The 20524-nt window shown below is 43.3% G+C and overlaps 1 protein-coding gene across 1 annotated transcript in view; it reads right to left on the bottom strand.

The window, feature by feature from the left end:
- Window positions 1-2683: 2683 nt before the first annotated feature.
- Window positions 2684-20524, bottom strand: part of LOC146133520 (organic cation transporter protein-like) — a 43300-nt gene continuing 25459 nt past the window's right edge. The window contains exon 13 of the mRNA XM_083397774.1: window positions 2684-2924. Coding sequence (XP_083253900.1) covers window positions 2684-2924 — 241 coding nt within the window. The remainder of the gene's footprint in view (window positions 2925-20524) is intronic.

The following is a 20524-nucleotide window of genomic DNA, read 5'->3' as shown; positions in this document are numbered from 1 at the left end:
CAGTTCGTTTATAAATACAAATAAAACCATTTCCATATTGTCAGTATGCCTAAGTTTCGTAGTTATCTATTAAAAAAATAAAACAATGACTGCCAAATGTCCAACTTATGATATCAGACAACATAAGAGCTGCCTTATTGGCGAAATATTAGACGATTTTTTAAAAATATTTATACATTTAAACGTTAACTTTTTTTTCTATGAAATGTACCTTGGTGGATTGTTTTATGACCAAGCTTTTTCGCTTTTAAGGAAGATAAAAATATAATCTATGACCACACCTTGTTTGGGTGTGGTTATGCCTTTTTTTGGCGCAATTCAATAGCTAAATGAGCACAATACAAAGCGATTAGCGTTGAAATATCCTAGAGTATAGCCTACGCATGTCTGTCCCTAAAGCAAATAAGTTTTCCTTTCCTGCGTTTTATGAGTGACTATTTTTTTTAATACGAACGTCATCATGTATAGTGCCACGGATCTGTGGACGTTTTATATTCAGTTATTAAAATTAACAGAATAGGGCAATTTATTTTGACAAATCTAAAAAACAAATTTCTACAGGACCAAAGAGGAACCTAAATAAAAACGAAAAAAAAAAGAGGTGATATATGAAAAAGTTATTGGTAAAAAGAAGTTCATATACATTTTCTTTGCCTAAATATTTTTAAAATATATAAGTAATGCAAAAATATATATAGTAATATGTTGACTTGTAAAAGTAATATGTTTATGTGTATGTAAAAAAGGAGAAAAATGCTGAGGCATTAATGGAATACTTGATGTGAATCCTCTATGTCAAGATAGATAGAGCATTAATTACAATACGAGTGGGTACAGCACAACCTGTACAACAGCATCAGAGTACTTTACTAGGGACTAACGTACAAGCGATACAGCACCTACTCGGACATAATGATTTTAGAGACCGAATGGTCAAACTAACGGCCGTGTTTAAAACAAAATTAATAAACAATTTAAAACCTCCTTATAAATCTACAGCGATAAATTAAAAGAATAATCTCTTGACAGGAACATGGTCGCCTTTTAAAATGTAGCATTCACAACTTGGTTTGGAACGCAGGGTTTTCATATGTCTCTTGGGACCTGAAAATATAACTTAGTGTCACGATTCTATATTTTTAAACTTTTATTTTTTTGGCGATGATTTTTTGTTAGCACGTTATCAAAAGTAAGTGGGAAATGATTCATAGGCTAACCAGGTGATACTTTAGCTATAACATGGAGCAAAAAATTGATGTCACTTTGTCAACGACAAATTAGCTGCATGTTTTTAAACTCGATTGAAATTATTTGTTTAGGATTTGTTAAAATTATACGACTCAGAAATACTTTGCTATAAGTATATGTTAGCTTCTAAATTATCACTTTGTTTGTGAAAGATATATAATAAAACGTAATATTCATCAATAATAAATTACCGGTCATGCTCCTACCGGTCAAAAAGAAAATCTATTTTTGCCAATTTAGACTAAATGTGAATGGACTTTCGGCTTCGTGCCAATCTTGATTGGCTTTTGGTGACATATGTTACAGTTAGCTTTAGTTCTTTAAAAGAGTTTTATATAGCGTTTTCGTAAAAATTTGCTTCTCAGTTTAAACTAGACAGACGCATTTTTTAATCTATACGCGTGAATTTTGTTGACAGTAGTTTTCTGAATTTTAATTCGATGTTTTTATGCTACCTCCCAATTAAGCATTGCAAATCAATCCCCGGGTTTGTTGTATCAGGAGGGACGTTACAAAAAGCTGTCGGCCAAAGGCGGCGCTAGTACAAAAAGGTTGGGAAAACTGATCTATACCGTGGAACTTAACCATTGTACCAAAGAAAGAAAAAGCCTCGCAAACCTTCTAAACCAGTACTTTTTACGTGGTTCCTGTTCAAAAATTTAACACCATTGTATATTGAGCAATATGCTAAACTACTGCTGCGCAAAATATTTCTCTCTAGTAAAACCTTTGCCATTTAAAATCAAACAAACCCACTTTTTATTTCATGTGCTTATTTGCGCACGAGTTCACTCGAGAACAACCTTTGTAAGAATTATCTGCTTCATAATGCCTCTGTGCCGTAAGAAACTATACACGTTTATATAGCCTGTTGTGTTTAAAATATGTAAATAATTGTGTAGCTGGGTGTCGGCAATATGGGATCACCTCTATAACGATATATAGGATTTTGTTTGGTCACAAGTTATGTACTAATTTTAACAAGTTACGTCGTAATTTTTTCGTCGCAAATTGCGTCCTAATTCGTGTAATCTTAAGAAGCAACTGCAGCAATTATTTAACACCAAAGTTGGTTCAATTACATTAATTGATTTGAATTGCAATTAAAATTGCAATTACTTCCTTAAATGTTTAATATTAAATTACAATTACAATTACAATTAATTGAAACCTTAATTTTCTCAATATTAATGTATTAAACCAAAATTTTAGCAAATTACGATTACAATTCGAATTACAAAGAATGAAAATGCCTCAATTACACTACAATTACATTAAACCCTGTAACATCAATTTGAATTACAAATTAACCAACAATTGATCCAACTCTGTTGCTGATTTGCAAACTTCCACCATTAAGTAAAGTTGATCAGTTAGCATATGTTTCCAGCTGCACAAGAGTATAGTGTGGTGATAACAACAAAACACAATCAGCTCACGTTTTACTGGGAAGTGTCTTTCTGTTCTTGTAGAAGAGCTCAGCGTCCTCAATGCTTTCAAGCATGTCGATCCCGTTGGTTTCCGGAAGACAGAGGGAGAGTCCTCCGGCCAGCAAGGATGCCACTCCGAAGATCACGTTCGGGAGCCACGAGATGTAGTCTTCAAGAGCGATCAGCAATGGCGACAAGACGCTTCCGATCTGAGCTCCGAGCGACGCAAATGCGACGCCGTTCATCCTGAGCACGATTCAAGCCTTCAGTGTAGTTTTTTCACCGACATTTCAAGGTTGGTTTTCCGAAACACTTCGGGGTTGTTTACCGACATTTTAGGGGTGTTTTGACTACATTTCAAGGTAGTTTTACCTACATTTCAGGGTTGTTTTACCTACATTTCAGGGTTGTTTGTTACCTACATTTCAGGATTGTTTTTCACCTACATTTCAGGGTTGTTTTTACCGACATTTTAGAGCATTTTTTACCGACATTTCAGCATTGTTTTTTTACAGACTTTAAGGGTTGTTTTTACCTACATTTCAGGGTGGTTTGTTTCGCACACACGTCTAGTAAAATTTTAACGTTATCGCGCTCTTTATATCGCACATTGGTGAGGTTTTTAATACAATTAGTTTTATGTACAATTGTGGTGCAAAAAAGCAGAATGTTTTTTCTACCTTGTGTACAGTTAAAGTGTATGGTTTTAAGTTAGTTTATCAAGACATTAGAGAAAACCAATTAGCAAAATCCTAGCAAATTATTTGAAAGTTTTTGCCCGCTACGCTGGGTACATCTGTACATTTTTCAGACTTAAATGAATTGGGCCGAAATGGCATTGTGTGACGGGCTTTTTAATTTCGCTTATGACGTTTAGCAAATCATCGTTAAACCAACACTCTACCAGCGTTTTAGAACTTTAAAGCACGTTTTAGGCCGTATCCTGATTTTAAAACAATAGTAGAGAAAAGGCGGTTAATATGGGAGTTTAGCATACTCTATTCCGAAACTTTATCAGATGGGATAAAGTGTAGAACTTTGTTCCCTTGTAGTTGTGAAGAAGTTTTTCGGTGAAGCGGTTTTGTATGAGACTTCGCCTCACGCTGTTTTAAATGAATTGTCTCAATGTTTTTAAATCAGTGTGGTGTTTCTAACGCGTAAGAGTGCCGAGAAATATTTTGGTTGCAATTTTTCTCTACTAGTGAGGTTTTTGGTTCAATCGTTTTATGTACAATTGTAGTGCAACAAATCCAGAATGTTTTTTTTATCTTGTGTACAGTTGATGCGATTAAGTTATTAGCCTATATCGTGACATTACAGTTAACCACTTAGCGACATTGCCAGTAAGGTTATATCTCAAACTGTTTGTGTTTTATAAAGAGTATCGTAAACCTCAAAAGGTTGAAATTCACTGTGTTGGCCAAACGAACCACATTGGTGGAAGTATAGTAGCTACAGGCACTGGCAGCAAGCAAGTGGATTGTTTGTAGCGACAGGGGTCAATTTAGAGGTTAATTGAATATTTTAAACGTTTATAGAATCTGTGCATTTATCAAATATGTTATGATTATGATTTTGTCATTCTTGCTCGCCTTTTACTAAAAGCATTCTCTGTATCTGCTGCCGCTTGAGACCCGGGAGTCCAGGTTCTTTCACATATGACTAATGTATATTATGACTTATTATTTCCGCTTTTCGCCGCCTGTGAAATGTCTCTCGGCACGTTTCACAGTGAGTAATCGCCAGGTAAAAACTTCCGCTCCTTTTTGAGAAGTAAGCTGCTGTAAAATGTCGCAATTTGTCATGCAAATTTTCACCTTGTTATAAGCAGCGCGTTATATCAATATATATCCAGTCTTGTCTAGACAATACAGTGAGTGGTTGTGCTTGCCGGCATTTGCCGGTTTGCCCATAATAGCCAACACAAACTGTGTGGATTTGTAATCAGACTACAGCAATGCTTATTGAAGAAATAGCGAGGTTGATTGATTGAGGCAAATTAGTTTAATGAGACTTGTAATTAAACCCGCATGCTTCATGTTCAACAAATGTTAGAACTAAATGTCATAGGTTTGTAGGCAAAGTAATGAGGAATAAAAGTTTGAGTTTTATTCGACTATATACAATGGCTTATTTTTTCGCCTAAGTGGAATCGTTGTAGTGCCGTTGGCATAAATATGTCATAACATTTATTTGAACAGGATAAAGCCTTTAATATCCAATTCCCTGTGCGCCTAAGCTTTTCAATTGTAGTTTCAGGTTTGGAAAACTGTGATGCAGCAAACTGAATAGACTGAACCAAAGGAATGCAAAAGGCGGCGTTTAGTTCGTTCAGGCAATATCTACCATCGTTTTGCCGTGCTTTACTTCTTGGAATATTGTTGGAAAGTAGAATTACCGTGGATGGAAGTGAGCCAATTGGATGGATTGAATATTACAGTAGGTTGGATTTGTCTTTAGTCGTTTACTTGGCTTTTTACATGGTTTTGTTGTCATTTTAATCGGTTTTCCGTTGTTACAACACCCCCTTGAAATATAGTTTTGCCCTTTGTGTCGACTTTCTGTATTAGTCGTTGCCAACAAAGCACATAAATAGTTCGATGGATGAAATATTAACTCGCAGTTATGCCCTAAGGGGTTTGACTTTAAGCCATGTATCGTAAACAGAAAAATAGAGCGCATTATACATTGAACCAAAAAAAAGTGATAATCATTAGCATTTTAGGTTGGATTAGGCATCAGTCAGTTACACCTGTAGCGGATTCTTTGGAACTCTGTGACCCCATCAACTCTGGCCGCTTGTAAACAGCCTGTCGGCTGAAGCGCTCATGCTGTCACTTCCTAAGGTGTTGTGTGTCGCGTTTTCTAACGAATTAGTAATTACTCACATCTGTCCGATGTAGGCTATATAAGAAATGTTGTAAATCGTTAGTTGAGCGGTGCTTACTGTTCATTGTGGAGTCCAGATCGCGTACGTTACGGAGGTAATTATTGTACGTATATCGTAAGTACCTGTAAGTACTGATTGTCGTTTGTATATTTGCAATAAACATTATTCCATTGTGGCTGCGCCCCACAAATTGGAGACGCCCTAGTGGTACTGAACACGCATATACCTTCTGACTAACTAATATTCTAAAATAATTAATATTAACCAATTGTGTTGATTTAAATCTATTTGTAACCTACGCTTTTGCACCCTTTTTTAGTCTTATTTTCCGTGTGTTATTCTTTTTTAAATCGTTATGTCGAAGAATAATTTTTCTGCATTCTTTTCAAAGGTTTCAAGCAAACTTAAAGCTTGCAACAACAAAACGTCAACGCGTCTAGCTGCCATGCTAGGTAATATTAAGAAAGGTAAAAGTTTTCCGGGTGATAGGGGCATGAATTCGAACGTTTCTATCAAGCTTCGTCGACCGCAACTATAGGTATTAGCTCTCTTCCTAAACTTGTTTTTTCGTTTCTTTTTCGTAAACTTGTTTTTTCGTAAGAAATCTAGAGAAAATGATATTCTAATGCCATCGGTTCAAGTTGTTCCACCGATTGCAGTGCCAATCTCGTCTAACGATTCTGTTTCTCAACCTGCAGCTTCTCTTTCAGCTGACCTGCAGTTTGACAACGACCAACCAAATTCAACTTTCGAAGCCGCTTCTTCGTCGTTTTGCAGCACGGCAAAACCTATTATTGTTCCGTTTAAATCTTTGCAGTCTGTTGCAGCAACGCCCAGCAGCAAACTTTCAACTGTAGATGCGACGCCTCGTCAACAACGCGAGTTTATTCGATCTGCTACATTCGACACATCTATGACGTCATGCAATTCTACGTCAATTTCTATTCTAAAGGTACTCGAAACCTATCTTTTACACCTATGCTTATCTATAATCTTATCAGACAGGATTTCTTGCCGACCATATGATGTTGCTGAGTTTTACGGTGCTTGGAAACGTCCGCCCGACTTAACTGCTTGCAAGAAAACCGTTCGTATTTGTTGCGAAGGAAGCAGCACTTTCCTACGACGTTTACACCTGATGATAATCTAGTAAGCTTTCATAACTTCACTTTACCTTATCTATATTCGGCCTATTACTATTCTAACCTTCGACTTTCCTAAACTTTGTTTCCCCTTATTCTCAGCCTCTTGCTAGTTTTTATGATAGACGTTTTGTGAGCGTTTTTGGGTAATTTTTGGCGCATATTGCTTAAGGTCATCGCTAACGCAGGGATGGGCCTTACACCAATCAAATTGTTTTATACCAATAGGTTCATTACGTAGGATGGCAGCTATAGTTTATTCGTAATTTTTGTGCGCGCTATGAATTGCCAGATATTGATACATGCTTTGTTTAATTTTTTACGCAACACGCCTGTTTTTCTCTCTAAGCCGCCGCCATTGTAAGTATGTTGTTGCTAAATTATGAGCACGTTTTAATGTTGTCATATCGGTCGATCAATGCAGATTTAAAACCAAGTTTGAGCTAAACTAAATTTACGGCATAGTTGTTCAGTCATTTGCAAAATTACGTTTCTTTTTGTTAAGTTAAAGGTGAAACTTTACGCAAGAGAATATTCTTCTCTCGTAAACTATTCTCTAAGCCTATGAACAGATAAATTTATCTCTTACACTTCCAGAAGTTGTGCCTTCTAAAGTGCCATTTCCGTTTGCAGCTAACCTGCAGTCTGGTCCTATATGGTTTACGGTGTTTGATCAGAGATATCACACCTAAAATACCTGACCGTTTTGTTTGTATTCCGGGCATAGTTCCCGATGTTTTCAAGGCCACGTGATGCCTTTTTACCTTACTGACGGCTGAGGTACCGTCGCATGTCCATTTGGGTTACAAGCTTGCAATAGTTACAAGCTTGCAATAGTGTAACTTTTTAGTTTAACCTTTACGCCAAGGTTAAAGTGTCTGTCATTTAGGGATTACTTTTAAAATGGGCATGGCGTTAATTTTGTTTTCGAGTTTCAAAGATTAGCACCTTTAACTTCCTTGATTTCGGTATTCTAGAACGATAGGTTCTATAGGCATTTGACTGACGGTTTTTCCTTTGAACAGTAAATTACAATTTTTACGGCTCTATTTCTGCATTGTAGGCTGTACATTTCTTGTATTCGCATGTTTGTTAAACGCCGGTGTAAGTATTTTTACACAGATCGTTTAGCAACAAAGTACCAGCTCGATTACGGAGGTATTCTTTGTACGAAGCGAGCTTTTTCATCGTTGGACAACAGTCATCTATGTTTCGGAGGTCGCCACCGCTCCTGACTTGTGCTACAAGAAGCCGGCCGACAAGGAGGACACTATTATCCAATGAACAATGACATGCAGGAGGAACACCACGAAGATGAAGTTTGTTCGGACCTTTTGACTTAAAGGCAGGGAGAGTGAATTGTAGCGGATTGTTTGGAACTCTGTGACCCCATCAACTCTGGCCGCCTGTAAACAGCCTGTCGGCGGAATCGCTCATGCTGTCACTCTAATTTCCCGTCGCGTATTGTAATTTCGTTGGTCGTATGGCCGACTTCCTAAGGTGTTGTGTGTCGCGTTTTCTAACGAATTAGTAATTACTCACATCTGTCCGATGTAGGCTATATAAGAAATGTTGTAAATCGTTAGTTGAGCGGTGCTTACTGTTCATTGTGGAGTCCAGATCGCGTACGTTACGGAGGTAATTATTATACGTATATCGTAAGTACTGTACCTGTAAGTACTGATTGTCGTTTCTATATTTGCAATAAATATTCTTTCATTGTGCTTAAAACCCACACACCTGACAAGGCGTTTTCCAACCTAGATGCTAACAGAACGTAATATTAATATAGGAACCGTAATTATATCATATATATTCGTTTTATCTGCTTATTAAAAGTTTGCTGACTAACAAAATATCATTCTATGTAACCAGTAAGACCAATATTAAAGTGAAAAAAAAACAAAAAAAAAACACGTTAATCCTAATCTCCCATCAATTTTTAGAGAATTGTATCTCCAAAGTACAAAATGTTTCTTTGTAAAAAAAAAAAAAATCATTGCTGAAATACCTTTGCCAATGTCGTATCGAATCAACGTTATTCCACCCATTTGTCGATATTTTCCATTTGGTATTGAATATCGATTTAGCTCCGATAAAATCAGACACTCCTTATTACAAATTTTCCAAAACCCGATACCAAGTGGTAGTATCGCTACTCGTTCGATATTAGACTATAGTATCGGTGCCGATCCCATACTAAACTAATTGGTACATTTTGAGATATGGTTTTGAAGCAACGTTTTTTAGTTTGAGTATAAAAAGCAATTTTGGGGGAAAATTTAACAGATAAATCGAAGATCAATAAGCCTCCTAACAAACCGTAAACCTTAGAAAATATTGCCATTGGACTTTCCTAAAAAAATTTGATTTACTTGACCAAAGTAATGATGACAACTGGTTTCAGTTTGGAGAGTCGTATACCTTTAAACCAAAAGTTCGAGTACGTGCATAACAAAAAACTTTATCGCAAGTCCCTAATTGCAAAATTTCACTTTAACGAATTCCTGTTCCGTAGCTTTGCGTGTAAAAGGTGTAATATCTACTGGTGGGGCAGCATCGCACGCTAAACACCACGGCGTATTAGAACACAAGTAATGAATGCAGCACCCCTGTAAGAGTCACGTTTATATACACCAGGGCGGTGGAGTCGCTTAAAAACAACCCGAGTCCGACTCCCTAGTCCGACTCCGGCAAAAAAAATACACCCAAGTCCGACTCCGGTCAAATGTAAGATTTTGTCGAGTCCCGAGTCCAGTTCCGACTCTACAGCCTGTATTTTACCCATTTACGCAACTAAATTAAGGTGGATTTTTTGCAATCCACTCATATTGGTGTCATTATTGAAAATATTTCTCATATGCTATTACACTTTTACAACTTACATTTTGCCGCCTTAACAGTTATAAAAATTGATACTGCGCATACGCACGTCGGACTCGGGACTCGGGTAGTTTTACGTGGTCTTACTCGAGTCCCGAGTTCAGATTCCGACCCACGAGAATACGTCGTAATGGTCGCACATAACAATCCTATAAACTGCAGTATTACAAAAAATCAACTCCACAAATGGGTTACCACTTTGTTTGCAGAATGGTGCAACGCCGTGCGGTTGGATCCAGCTAGCAGCATGGTGAACTGCATGTGCCCGGCCCGGACCAAATACCTCAGCGGCTACTACTTCAGCGTCAGGGGCAACTACAAAGCGGAAAACATCCCTAAGAACTGGGTTTGCGACGGCGGGGGCGACTGTCTCAAGGGTTTCGACGAGCTGAACTGCTTCTGCGCGCCTGGCCTTTACCAGTGCGGCTGCCCGCTGAGAACACAGCACTGCTACTACGGTAGAGGATGCTACAGCGATAAAGAGATTTGTGATGGTGTGCTGGATTGCTTGGACGGGACAGACGAGCGTGGATGTACTTGTGATACTGGGTATTTTAGCTGCGCGTGTCAGGACAACAACACGTGCGTCTACCCTGAGGTGTGCGTTCTGCAGCGGCAGACCTGCGACGGCAAAAGCGATTGTTCCGACGGAAGCGATGAGGCCGACTGCCAATGCGCCGGTCAGTTTTCGTGCGGTTGCCGCTACGCAAACGGAAAGTGCACGGATCCGATCAGCTGCGTTCCGCTGATCAACAAGTGCGACGGCCGGGACGACTGCGCCGACGGAAGCGACGAGCTTTACTGCGACTTTGTTGCGGTCCAGTTCTACTGCGCATGCGCGCGGAACGGCACATGCGTCACGCCCAGTACTCGACGCGTTGCTTGGGTCGAGGTTTGCAACCAAAGAAACGACTGCGGCGACTGGAGCGACGAGGTGGCATGTCCTTGCGGTTTGAGCCAGTTTACGTGCGATTGTAACTGGTCGGGCTGCAAGACTTCGGCGGGATGCGTTGACAAAAGAGCTCAATGCAACGGGCTCAATGACTGCGGGGATTGGAGCGACGAAGCGGGCTGCGATGATCGACCAAGTTTGTTCACGTGCACTTGCTCTCGAAACCGAAGCTGCACGAATAACATCATCAAGTTGCCAGCGTACGAGGTTTGTGACGGCGTCTACCAGTGCTCGGATCACTCGGACGAGCGTTCCTGTCAGTGCCTGGCGCCCAACTTTGGCTGCAAATGCGCCAAACCGAATTCGACCTTTTGCGCTGGGGATACCTGGTGCATTAGGTCGTCTTGGGTGTGCGACGGATACAAGGACTGTGTAGATGGTAGCGACGAGCGCAACTGTACATATGGTGCAAGCCTTTTCGTGTGCGCATGCGGGGAATCCTGCCCGGGACGGACGCTGGCCGTGAATGAAGGCTACGTTTGCAATCACGTAGACGGCTGCGGCGACGGCAGCGACGAAACCGACTGCGACTTTTTCCGCTGCGCTTGCAGCGTTCGACCGGCGGTGCTGTCTTCCTGTAAAGCCGAAAGCGTGGCCGGCGTCAGGCGCTGTGACCTGGTAAACGACTGTGGCGACTGGAGCGACGAAAACAACTGCACCTGCCCGGCGTACAGCTTCCAGTGCCGGTGCAGTCGCCCGGGTTGCGGTCAATCGCCCGGCTGTGTAAGCGCAAGTAAACAATGCGACGGCTACAATGACTGCGGCGACTGGAGCGACGAATACGGCTGCACCTGCCTGCCCATCGAAACGCCTTGCGCGTGTTACGAGGCTGTCGAAAAGACGTGCAACACCAGCAACGGATGCATGCTTCCCTGGCAGCTCTGTAACGACGTGAACGAGTGCGGCGACTGGAGCGACGAAAAGGGCTGTGCGTGCTTGATCGGCCAGGTCAAGTGCGGCTGCATATTTGACGCAAGCTCGAACTGCACTTCGGACAAGGGGTGTATTTCCACTTCCGACGTCAACAACGGAATGATAGACTGCTACAGCGGCGATGACGAGCCCTGTGTGGTCGGAATGAACAACTGCGCCGACAATTGGAGCACCAAGGCCATGAGCTGTCCGGATTTGCACGCAAAAAACGCAATGCTGCATTTTGAGAACGCCTCCCTGACCCACTGCTATCGAGTGCTCACCGTGACCTACGTAAACAACACGATCGGGAAGCAGACGCCGGAATGGGCCTGTATTTCTTCGCCGCCCGCCGCCAGCCAGCCCGGCTGCATCAAGCCAGTGTTGTGCAAAAACAAGGAGGTGCTCATTATTCGTCAGTTCTGCGACGGCAACAGCCAGTGCAGCGACTTTAGCGATGAGACGCACTACGGGCCGGGTTTCAAATGCGCCACCAAGTACTCGACTTTTACCTGCAGCCTGCCGCAGCTCAACCTCTACGACGACTTGCCGCAGTGCTCGGACGGCTCGGACTTGTGCTTCGTCGACGGCGCGATGCGCTGCTTCCAATGCTTCGACAAGAAGCTGATAATAGCGCCCAGACAGGTGTGCGACGGGGTGGTGGATTGCTACGACCTTTCCGACGAGTGCTTTTGTGCCGATCAAACAATCTGTGACAAGGTGCTGGGGACGTCCAAGACACGCTGTCAGCATCCTGACCAACTCTACTGCAACGAAACTGTTGGCTGCCTCCCAAGCGAAGAGCTGCTGTGCAACAGGAGCTACCAGTGCGTCGACAAAACCAACACGGTCGGCTGCGTCGATACCAAAGGCAGGGCTACGATCCGTTGCGTGGCGGCGCCTGGTTGGATCGAAGCCGTGATGTGCGACGGACGGCCTCAGTGCGCCGACATGTCCGACGAATGTGTGAACTGCTCGACCAGGCCGTGGTTCTGCGACGATCCCTGTCGCTTGTATTACCCGATGGGGGATCGCTACTGCGACGGACAGAACGACTCGGTCGCTTATGTCATCAAAAACGCCTCTTGTCCCTTCGGCTTCGAGGAGAAGAACTGCTCCGAGCGCTTTTACTGCGTCAACGGCGTGTCGGTGAGCATCGACGTGGACGAGTTGTGCAACGGTAGAGTCGACTGCGAAAACGGCGCCGACGAGTCCAAGGCCCGCTGCGCCGACAAACGCTTTTACTGCTTGGATAAAAAGCCGCTTTCGGTGCCGATAAGCGACGTCGAGGATGGCAAGTGGGACTGTTCTGACGGCAGCGACGAGTGTCCTCCCAAAAGCCAAAAAGTCACCGTATTTTCGTCCCAGTACGAACTGATCGGCAACAAATTAATCCTGGCCATTTTCTGGCTGATGGCGCTGCTTTCGATCGCCGGAAACATTGTGGTGTTCGTCACCACGGCGAGGAGCTTCCTGGCAGCGGAGCCGATGTCAATCCCGATGCAGTACAACTCGCTGTTTGTTCTCAACCTGTCCATTTCGGATTTCCTCGTGGGCGTTTACCTTCTCACCGTTTGCGTCAAGGCCGCCCAATATTCGGGCTCTTACTGCTTTCACGATAAGTCTTGGCGCACGAGCCGGCTTTGCTCCATGACCACGTTTCGCCTCGTCACCATTCTACGACCTTTCGTCACTTCCACTCTTACAATTGTTTGGGGACGAATGGCGGTTGTTGCGTCCTGGATTTTGGCCGCCCTGATTGCCACTTTTCCGCTAATGTTCCCCACTTCCGGCTACTTTGTGTCAGGAGTCTGGTTCCCCAATTACTTTTACAAATCGGACCAAGTGAAAAAAGCCGACTTGAATGCGCTCGCGTTAAGAATGGGGCAAATCAACGCTTCGTCGTGGATGGCGACCAAGCAGTTTATCGAAAGCAAGATCCCCTATTTGCCCATCAAGGGCGACATCGGTTACTACGGCGAAACGAGTCTTTGCATGCCGCGAATTTTCGTCAACGTCGGAGAGGCGGGTTGGGTTTTCTCCTGCTTCCTAATAAGCCTCAACTTTGTGCTTTTCCTCTACATGGTCGTCTGCTACTTTGCCATCTACCGCGTCAGCGTGCGAATGGCTGGCACCGTTAGCAAGCGGGCCAGGAAAATGCAGGCGCGCATTTCGCGTCTTATTCTCACCGACTTTGCTTGCTGGGTTCCGCTCTGCACCCTGGCCTTTGTGCAGCTGTCGGGGGTGCATTTGCCCCCGGTCGTGTACGCTATAAGCGCCGGGATCCTACTGCCGACCAACAGCGCCCTGAACCCTTTGATTTACTCCGAAACCATCAGCGGCGCTCTGTGTAAGATCGGTTCTTGCTGTAAGCGCAGTTCGAACGCGCCAACGGCACCGACGGCCAATAACCAATCGGCTTCGCATTCAACCCGATTGTAAGTGTTGTATACAATTGTGTGGGTCTATTCGAGTCGCAAGATTAGGCCATTCTAAATCGCCAGGGACTATCGAACTCCGCTTTGATAAATATTTATGCTTTTTTACGTTAAAGCTTCGTCGTTTATGATGGATAAAATAAAGACATTGAATTTGTTTTTTAATTTTAACAATAAGCTATGTAAAGCGACGAAACAATGGTTACACTAAGTTCCCTGTTAAATGAGTAAAATTGCTAGTTGAAAAACATTTTACTTTTTAAGCTTGCCGCAGTGTTTATCCAGGAAGCCGGTGCGTAACACGGTCGTTTTCCAAGTCTAGGCCAGCGCAGAACTAATGTACTGGACTTAGAAACTTGTTAGGGATCCAGGATTAACTTGGATATAAACATGCACAGCTAAATTTCACTTTCAGTTTAAAGTTTATCAATAAATGACTAAACAAACAACCGTAATATTAATAAGCTCCCAAATTCCTAATCCGACTAATCAACAGATATCTAGCACAGGAAGAACCCATTTACCAAAAACTTTAAGATACGAGTTTGCGCCATGTGCTTTTTGTAAGCAACATTTTTGTTACGTCATCAACATAGAAATTAAATCACATTTCTAGCTGTAAAATCTATAGTGTCCTAACAAGACTTGGGCAAAAATTTATTTTCGGGTCATTTCTTGTTATTGCCGTTATTTTGTTTGGTGTTATGGTTAGAGGTTTATGAGGCTGCACCCCTAGGGCCTCTGATTGAGGGCAAAAAACATAAAATGTTGTGACGTTATCGTTTTAGCTGTTTGTTGGTTTCGATTCCTATCTAGCGGCAGAAAAACTTCAATACAGAATTCGTTCTTATCGCTTGCTTTGTTTAGCTCGCCAAGCGAAAAAGCGGCTAGCATCGTGCTGCGCTTTATTGTCCCACGCGCGCTACGTTCATTATGCGAAGTGGCTCGTCTTAGTAAAACATTGGCAGAAGTATAGTGTACCACAGGCGTTAAACCATTTAAAGAGAATAATTACATTTGCTTTTTAAACATGTTAGCTGGCCAAAATTTAACAATATCGCCGTACGCATCATCTGTATAAAATCTATTTGTCGATCGTTCCCCAAATACGTCGTACCGTCGTATTTGAATTTATTGTCGCGGTAATAAATAAAGAGGCAAGGCCATGTAATAAAGTTTCACCCACCGTACAACGCAGGAAAGCATTGTGACTCGCAACGTTTCTAAATTGTAAAGAAACTTGCTGTTTCCACGCGAAGCGGTGCGCTAACAAGCAGCTTAAGTTAAGTGATTTTGCGCAAAGCGCGAAAATGTATTTTTAATGTTTATCCCTGTTTATTGTCGTATTTAATAGACGAATTTGGTAAATTGCACCTAAAAAAATATTTCACGAAAAATATTTTCATTTGTATAGTTAATAGTAACTACAGAATTCAATATATCCTTCTTTTGCAGTGTTCGCCAATATGCTATTTATGTTGTAGCATCTGGGGTCATTTCAGATGTTTAATTGAGTATTTCAGATGTTTAATTGAGTATTTCAAATGTTTATTGAGTGTGCATTATGTTGATACTTTTTCACGCTTTTATTGAAAACTTTCGCTGTCACTCTGAGAACAAAGCTTGGGCTGTTTTCACACATGACAAATGTTTTTGTGTGACACATATTTCTGTTACAGATAAAAGTATTTCACCTGTGTGAACACGTTGCTGTCACAGGCTGCCAAAAAAGGCTTCGGGTTATAAAACATTTCCGCTTTTCCGTATCGCCTTTCTTTTTCATGCAAATTCTCAACTTGTATATGCGAGAGCGTTATATGAATATACATTAGTCATGTCTAATCAATAAGCAGAACGGGTGTAGCTGGCTGCTTTGCTTGCTGGCTTTAAGCCAACGAAAACCGAGTTAATTTATATCAGAATAAGACATTAGCTGAAAGAACAATTTTCTACAATCTCCCCTATAAAGAAGTTAGGTGATTGGTCGAGGCAAAGACATTAATGAGAACTCGTAATTAACCAACTTTCTTCAATGTAAAACAAATTTTATAGAGAGTATCGTAAACCTCAAAAGGTTGAAATTCACTGTATTGGCCAAACGAACCGCATCGGTGGAAGTATAGCAGCTACAGGCACTGGCAGCAAGCAAGTGGATTGTTCAACAGATGTTAGAACAAAAAAAGAAGTGTCATATGTTTGTAGGCAAAGTAATGAGAAATTAAAGTTTGAGTTTTATTCGACTATATAATGGCTTATTTTTTCGCCTAAGTGGAATCGTTGGAGTGCCGTAGGCATAAACATGTCATAACATTTATTTGAACAGGATAATGCCTTTAATATCAAATTCCCTGTGCGCCTAAGCTTTTCATTAGTAGTTTCAGGTTTGGAAAACTGTAATGCAGCAAACTGAATAGACTGAACCAAAGGAATGCAAAAGGCGGCGTTTAGTTCGTTCAGGCAATATCTACCATCGTTTTGCCGTGCTTTACTTCTTGGAATATTGTTGGAAAGTAAAATTACCGTGGATGGAAGTGAGCCAATTGGATGGATTGAATATTACAGTAGGTTGATATTACCTTTAGCCGTTCTCTTGGCTATTTACATGTTTTTTGATTGTCATTTTAATCGGTTTTCCGTTGTTACAACATCCCCTTGAAATATAATTTTGCCTATTGTGTCGACTTTCTGTATTAGTCGTTGCCAACAAAGCACATAAATAGTTCGATGGATGAAATATTAACCCGCAGTTATGCCCTAAGGGGTTTGACTTGTAGCCATGTATCGTAAACAGAAAAATAGAGAGCGTACTTGACATTGAACCAAATCAAAAGTGATAATCATTAGCATTTTAGGTTGGATTAGGCATCAGTCAGTTACACCCGACAAGGCGTTTTTTAACCTAGATGCTAACAGAACGTTGAACGTAATATTAATATCGGAACCGTCATTATATCATATATATTCGTTTTGTCTGCTTATTAAAAGTTTGCTGACTAAACAAGAATATGATTCTATGTAACCGGTAAGACCAATATTAAAAGTGGAGAAAAACACACGTTAATCCTAATCTCCCATCAATTTTTAGAGAATTGTATCTCCAAGTACAAAATGTTGCTTCGTAAAAAAAACATCGCTGAAATACTTTTGTCAATGTCGTTTCGAATCAACATTATTCCACCCAGTTGTCGATATTTTCCGTTTGGTATTAAATATCGATTTAGCTCCGATCAAATCGGACACTCCTTATTGCAAATTTAACAAAACCCGATACCAAGTGGTAGTATCGCTACTCGTTCGATATTAGACTATAGTATCGGTACCGATCCCATACTAAACTAATTGGTACATTTTGAGATATGGTTTTGAAGCAACGTTTTCTAGTTTGAGTATAAAAAGCAATTTTGAGCAGATAAATCGAAGATCAATAAGCCTCCTAACAAACCGTAAACCTTAGAAAATATTGCCATTGGACTTTCCTAAAAAAATTTGATTTACTTGACCAAAGTAATGATGTCAACTGGTTTCAGTTTGGAGAGTCGTATACCTTTAAACCAAAAGTTCGAGTACGTGCATAACAAAAAACTTTATCGCAAGTCCCTAATTGCAAAACTTCACTTTAACGTATTCCTGTTCCTTAGCTTTGCGTATAAAAAGTGTAATATCTACTGGTGGGGCAAAACCGCATAACACCACGGCGTATTAGAACACAAGTAATGAATACAGCACCCCTGTAAGAGTCACGCTTATATAAACCAGGGCTGTGGAGTCGGTTAAAAACAACCCGAGTCCGACTCCCGAGTTCGACTCCCGAGTCCGACTCCCGAGTTCGACTCCGGCCAAAAAAATACACCCGAGTACGACTCCGGCCAAATGTAAGATTTTGTCGAGTCCCGAGTCCAGCCCGACTCTACAGCCTGTATTTTACCCATTTATGCAACTAAATTAAGGTGGATTTTTTGCAATCGACTCATATTGGTGTCATAATTGATCCACACGCATTACATGGTTTAAAAATATTTCACATATGCTATTACACTTTTACAACTTACATTTTGCCGCCTTAACAGTTATAAAAATTGATACTGCGCATACGCACGTCGGACTCGGGACTCGGGTAGTTTTACGCGGTCTTACTCGAGTCCCGAGTTCCGATTCCGACCCACGAGAATACGTCGTAATGGTCGCACATAACAATCCTATAAACTGCAGTATTACAAAAAATCAACTCCACAAATGGGTTACCACTTTGTTTGCAGAATGGTGCAACGCCGTGCGGTTGGATCCAGCTAGCAGCATGGTGAACTGCATGTGCCCGGCCCGGACCAAATACCTCAGCGGCTACTACTTCAGCGTCAGGGGCAACTACAAAGCGGAAATCATCCCTAAGAACTGGGTTTGCGACGGCGGGGGCGACTGTCTCAAGGGTTTCGACGAGCTGAACTGCTTCTGCGCGCCTGGCCTTTACCAGTGCGGCTGCCCGCTAAGAACACACCACTGCTACTACGGTCGAGGATGCTACAGCGATAAAGAGATTTGTGATGGTGTGCTGGATTGCTTGGACGGGACAGACGAGCGTGGATGTACTTGTGATACTGGGTATTTTAGCTGCGCGTGTCAGGACAACAACACGTGCGTCTATCCTGAGGTGTGCGTTTTGCAGCGGCAGACTTGCGACGGCAAAAGCGATTGTTCCGACGGAAGCGACGAGGCCGACTGCCAATGCGCCGGTCAGTTTTCGTGCGGTTGCCGCTACGCAAACGGAAAGTGCACGGATCCGATCAGCTGCGTTCCGCTGATCAACAAGTGCGACGGCCGGGACGACTGCGCCGACGGAAGCGACGAGCTTTACTGCGACTTTGTAGCGGTCCAGTTCTACTGCGCATGCGCGCGGAACGGCACATGCGTCACGCCCAGTACTCGACGCGTTGCTTGGGTCGAGGTTTGCAACCAAAGAAACGACTGCCACGACTGGAGCGACGAGGTGGCATGTCCTTGCGATTTTAGCCAGTTTACGTGCGATTGTAACTGGTCGGGCTGCAAGACTTCGGCGGGATGCGTTGACAAAAGAGCTCAATGCAACGGGCTCAATGACTGCGGGGATTGGAGCGACGAAGCGGGCTGCGATGATCGACCAAGTTTGTTCACGTGCGCTTGCTCTCGAAACCGGAGCTGCACGAATAACATCGTCAAGTTGCCAGCGTACAAGGTTTGCGACGGCGTCTACCAGTGCTCGGATCACTCGGACGAGCGTTCCTGTCAGTGCCTGGCGCCCAACTTTGGCTGCAAATGCGCCAAACCGAATTCGACCTTCTGCGCTGGGGATACCTGGTGCATTAGGTCGTCTTGGGTGTGCGACGGATACAAGGACTGTGTAGATGGTAGCGACGAGCGCAACTGTACATATGGTGCCAGCCTTTTCGTGTGCGCATGCGGGGAATCCTGCCCGGGACGGACGCTGGCCGTGAATGGAGGCTACGTTTGCAATCACGTTGACGGCTGCGGCGACGGCAGCGACGAAACCGACTGCGCCTTTTTCCGCTGCGCTTGCAGCGTTCGACCGACGGTGCTGTCTTCCTGTAAAGCCGAAAGCGTGGCCGGCGTCAGGCGCTGTAACCTGGTAAACGACTGTGGCGACTGGAGCGACGAAAATAACTGCACCTGCCCGGAGTACAGCTTCCAGTGCCGGTGCAGTCGCCCGGGTTGTGGCCGATCGCCCGGCTGCGTAAGCGCAAGTAAACAATGCGACGGCTACAACGACTGCGGCGACTGGAGCGACGAATACGGCTGCACCTGCCTGCCCATCGAAACGCCTTGCGCGTGTTACGAGGCTGTCGAAAAGACGTGCAACACCAGCAACGGATGCGTGCTTCCCTGGCAGCTCTGTAACGACGTGAACGAGTGCGGCGACTGGAGCGACGAGAAGGGCTGTGCGTGTTTGATCGGCCAGGTCAAGTGCGGCTGCATATTTAACGCAAGCTCGAACTGCACTTCGGACAAGGGGTGTATTTCCACTTCCGACGTCAACAACGGAAAGATAGACTGCTACAGCGGCGATGACGAGCCCTGTGTGGTCGGAATGAACGACTGTGCCGACAATTGGAGCACCAAGGCCATGAGCTGTCCGGATTTGCACGCAAAAAACGCAATGCTGCATTTTGAGAACGCCTCGCTGACCCACTGCCATCCGGTGCTCACCGTGACCTACGTAAACAACACGATCGGGAAGCAGACGCCGGAATGGGCCTGTATTTCTTCGCCGCCCGCCGCCAGCCAGCCCGGCTGCATCAAGCCAGTGTTGTGCAAAAACAAGGACGTGCTCATTATTCGTCAGTTCTGCGACGGCAACAGCCAGTGCAGCGACTTTAGCGATGAGACGCACTACGGGCCAGGTTTCAAATGCGCCACCAAGTACTCGACTTTCACCTGCAGTCTGCCGCAGCTCAACCTCTACGACGACTTGCCGCAGTGCTCAGACGGCTCGGACTTGTGCTTCGTCGACGGCGCGATGCGCTGCTTCCAATGCTTCGACAAGAAGCTGATAATAGCGCCCAGACAGGTGTGCGACGGGGTGGTGGACTGCTACGACCTTTCCGACGAGTGCTTTTGTGCCGATCAAACAATCTGCGACA

The sequence above is a fragment of the Ascidiella aspersa genome, chromosome 9 (genome assembly GCF_963924565.1).
Source record: "Ascidiella aspersa chromosome 9, kaAscAspe10.2, whole genome shotgun sequence".
In the NCBI taxonomy this organism is placed as follows: domain Eukaryota; kingdom Metazoa; phylum Chordata; class Ascidiacea; order Phlebobranchia; family Ascidiidae; genus Ascidiella; species Ascidiella aspersa.
This window is presented reverse-complemented; position numbering and strand designations above follow the sequence as displayed.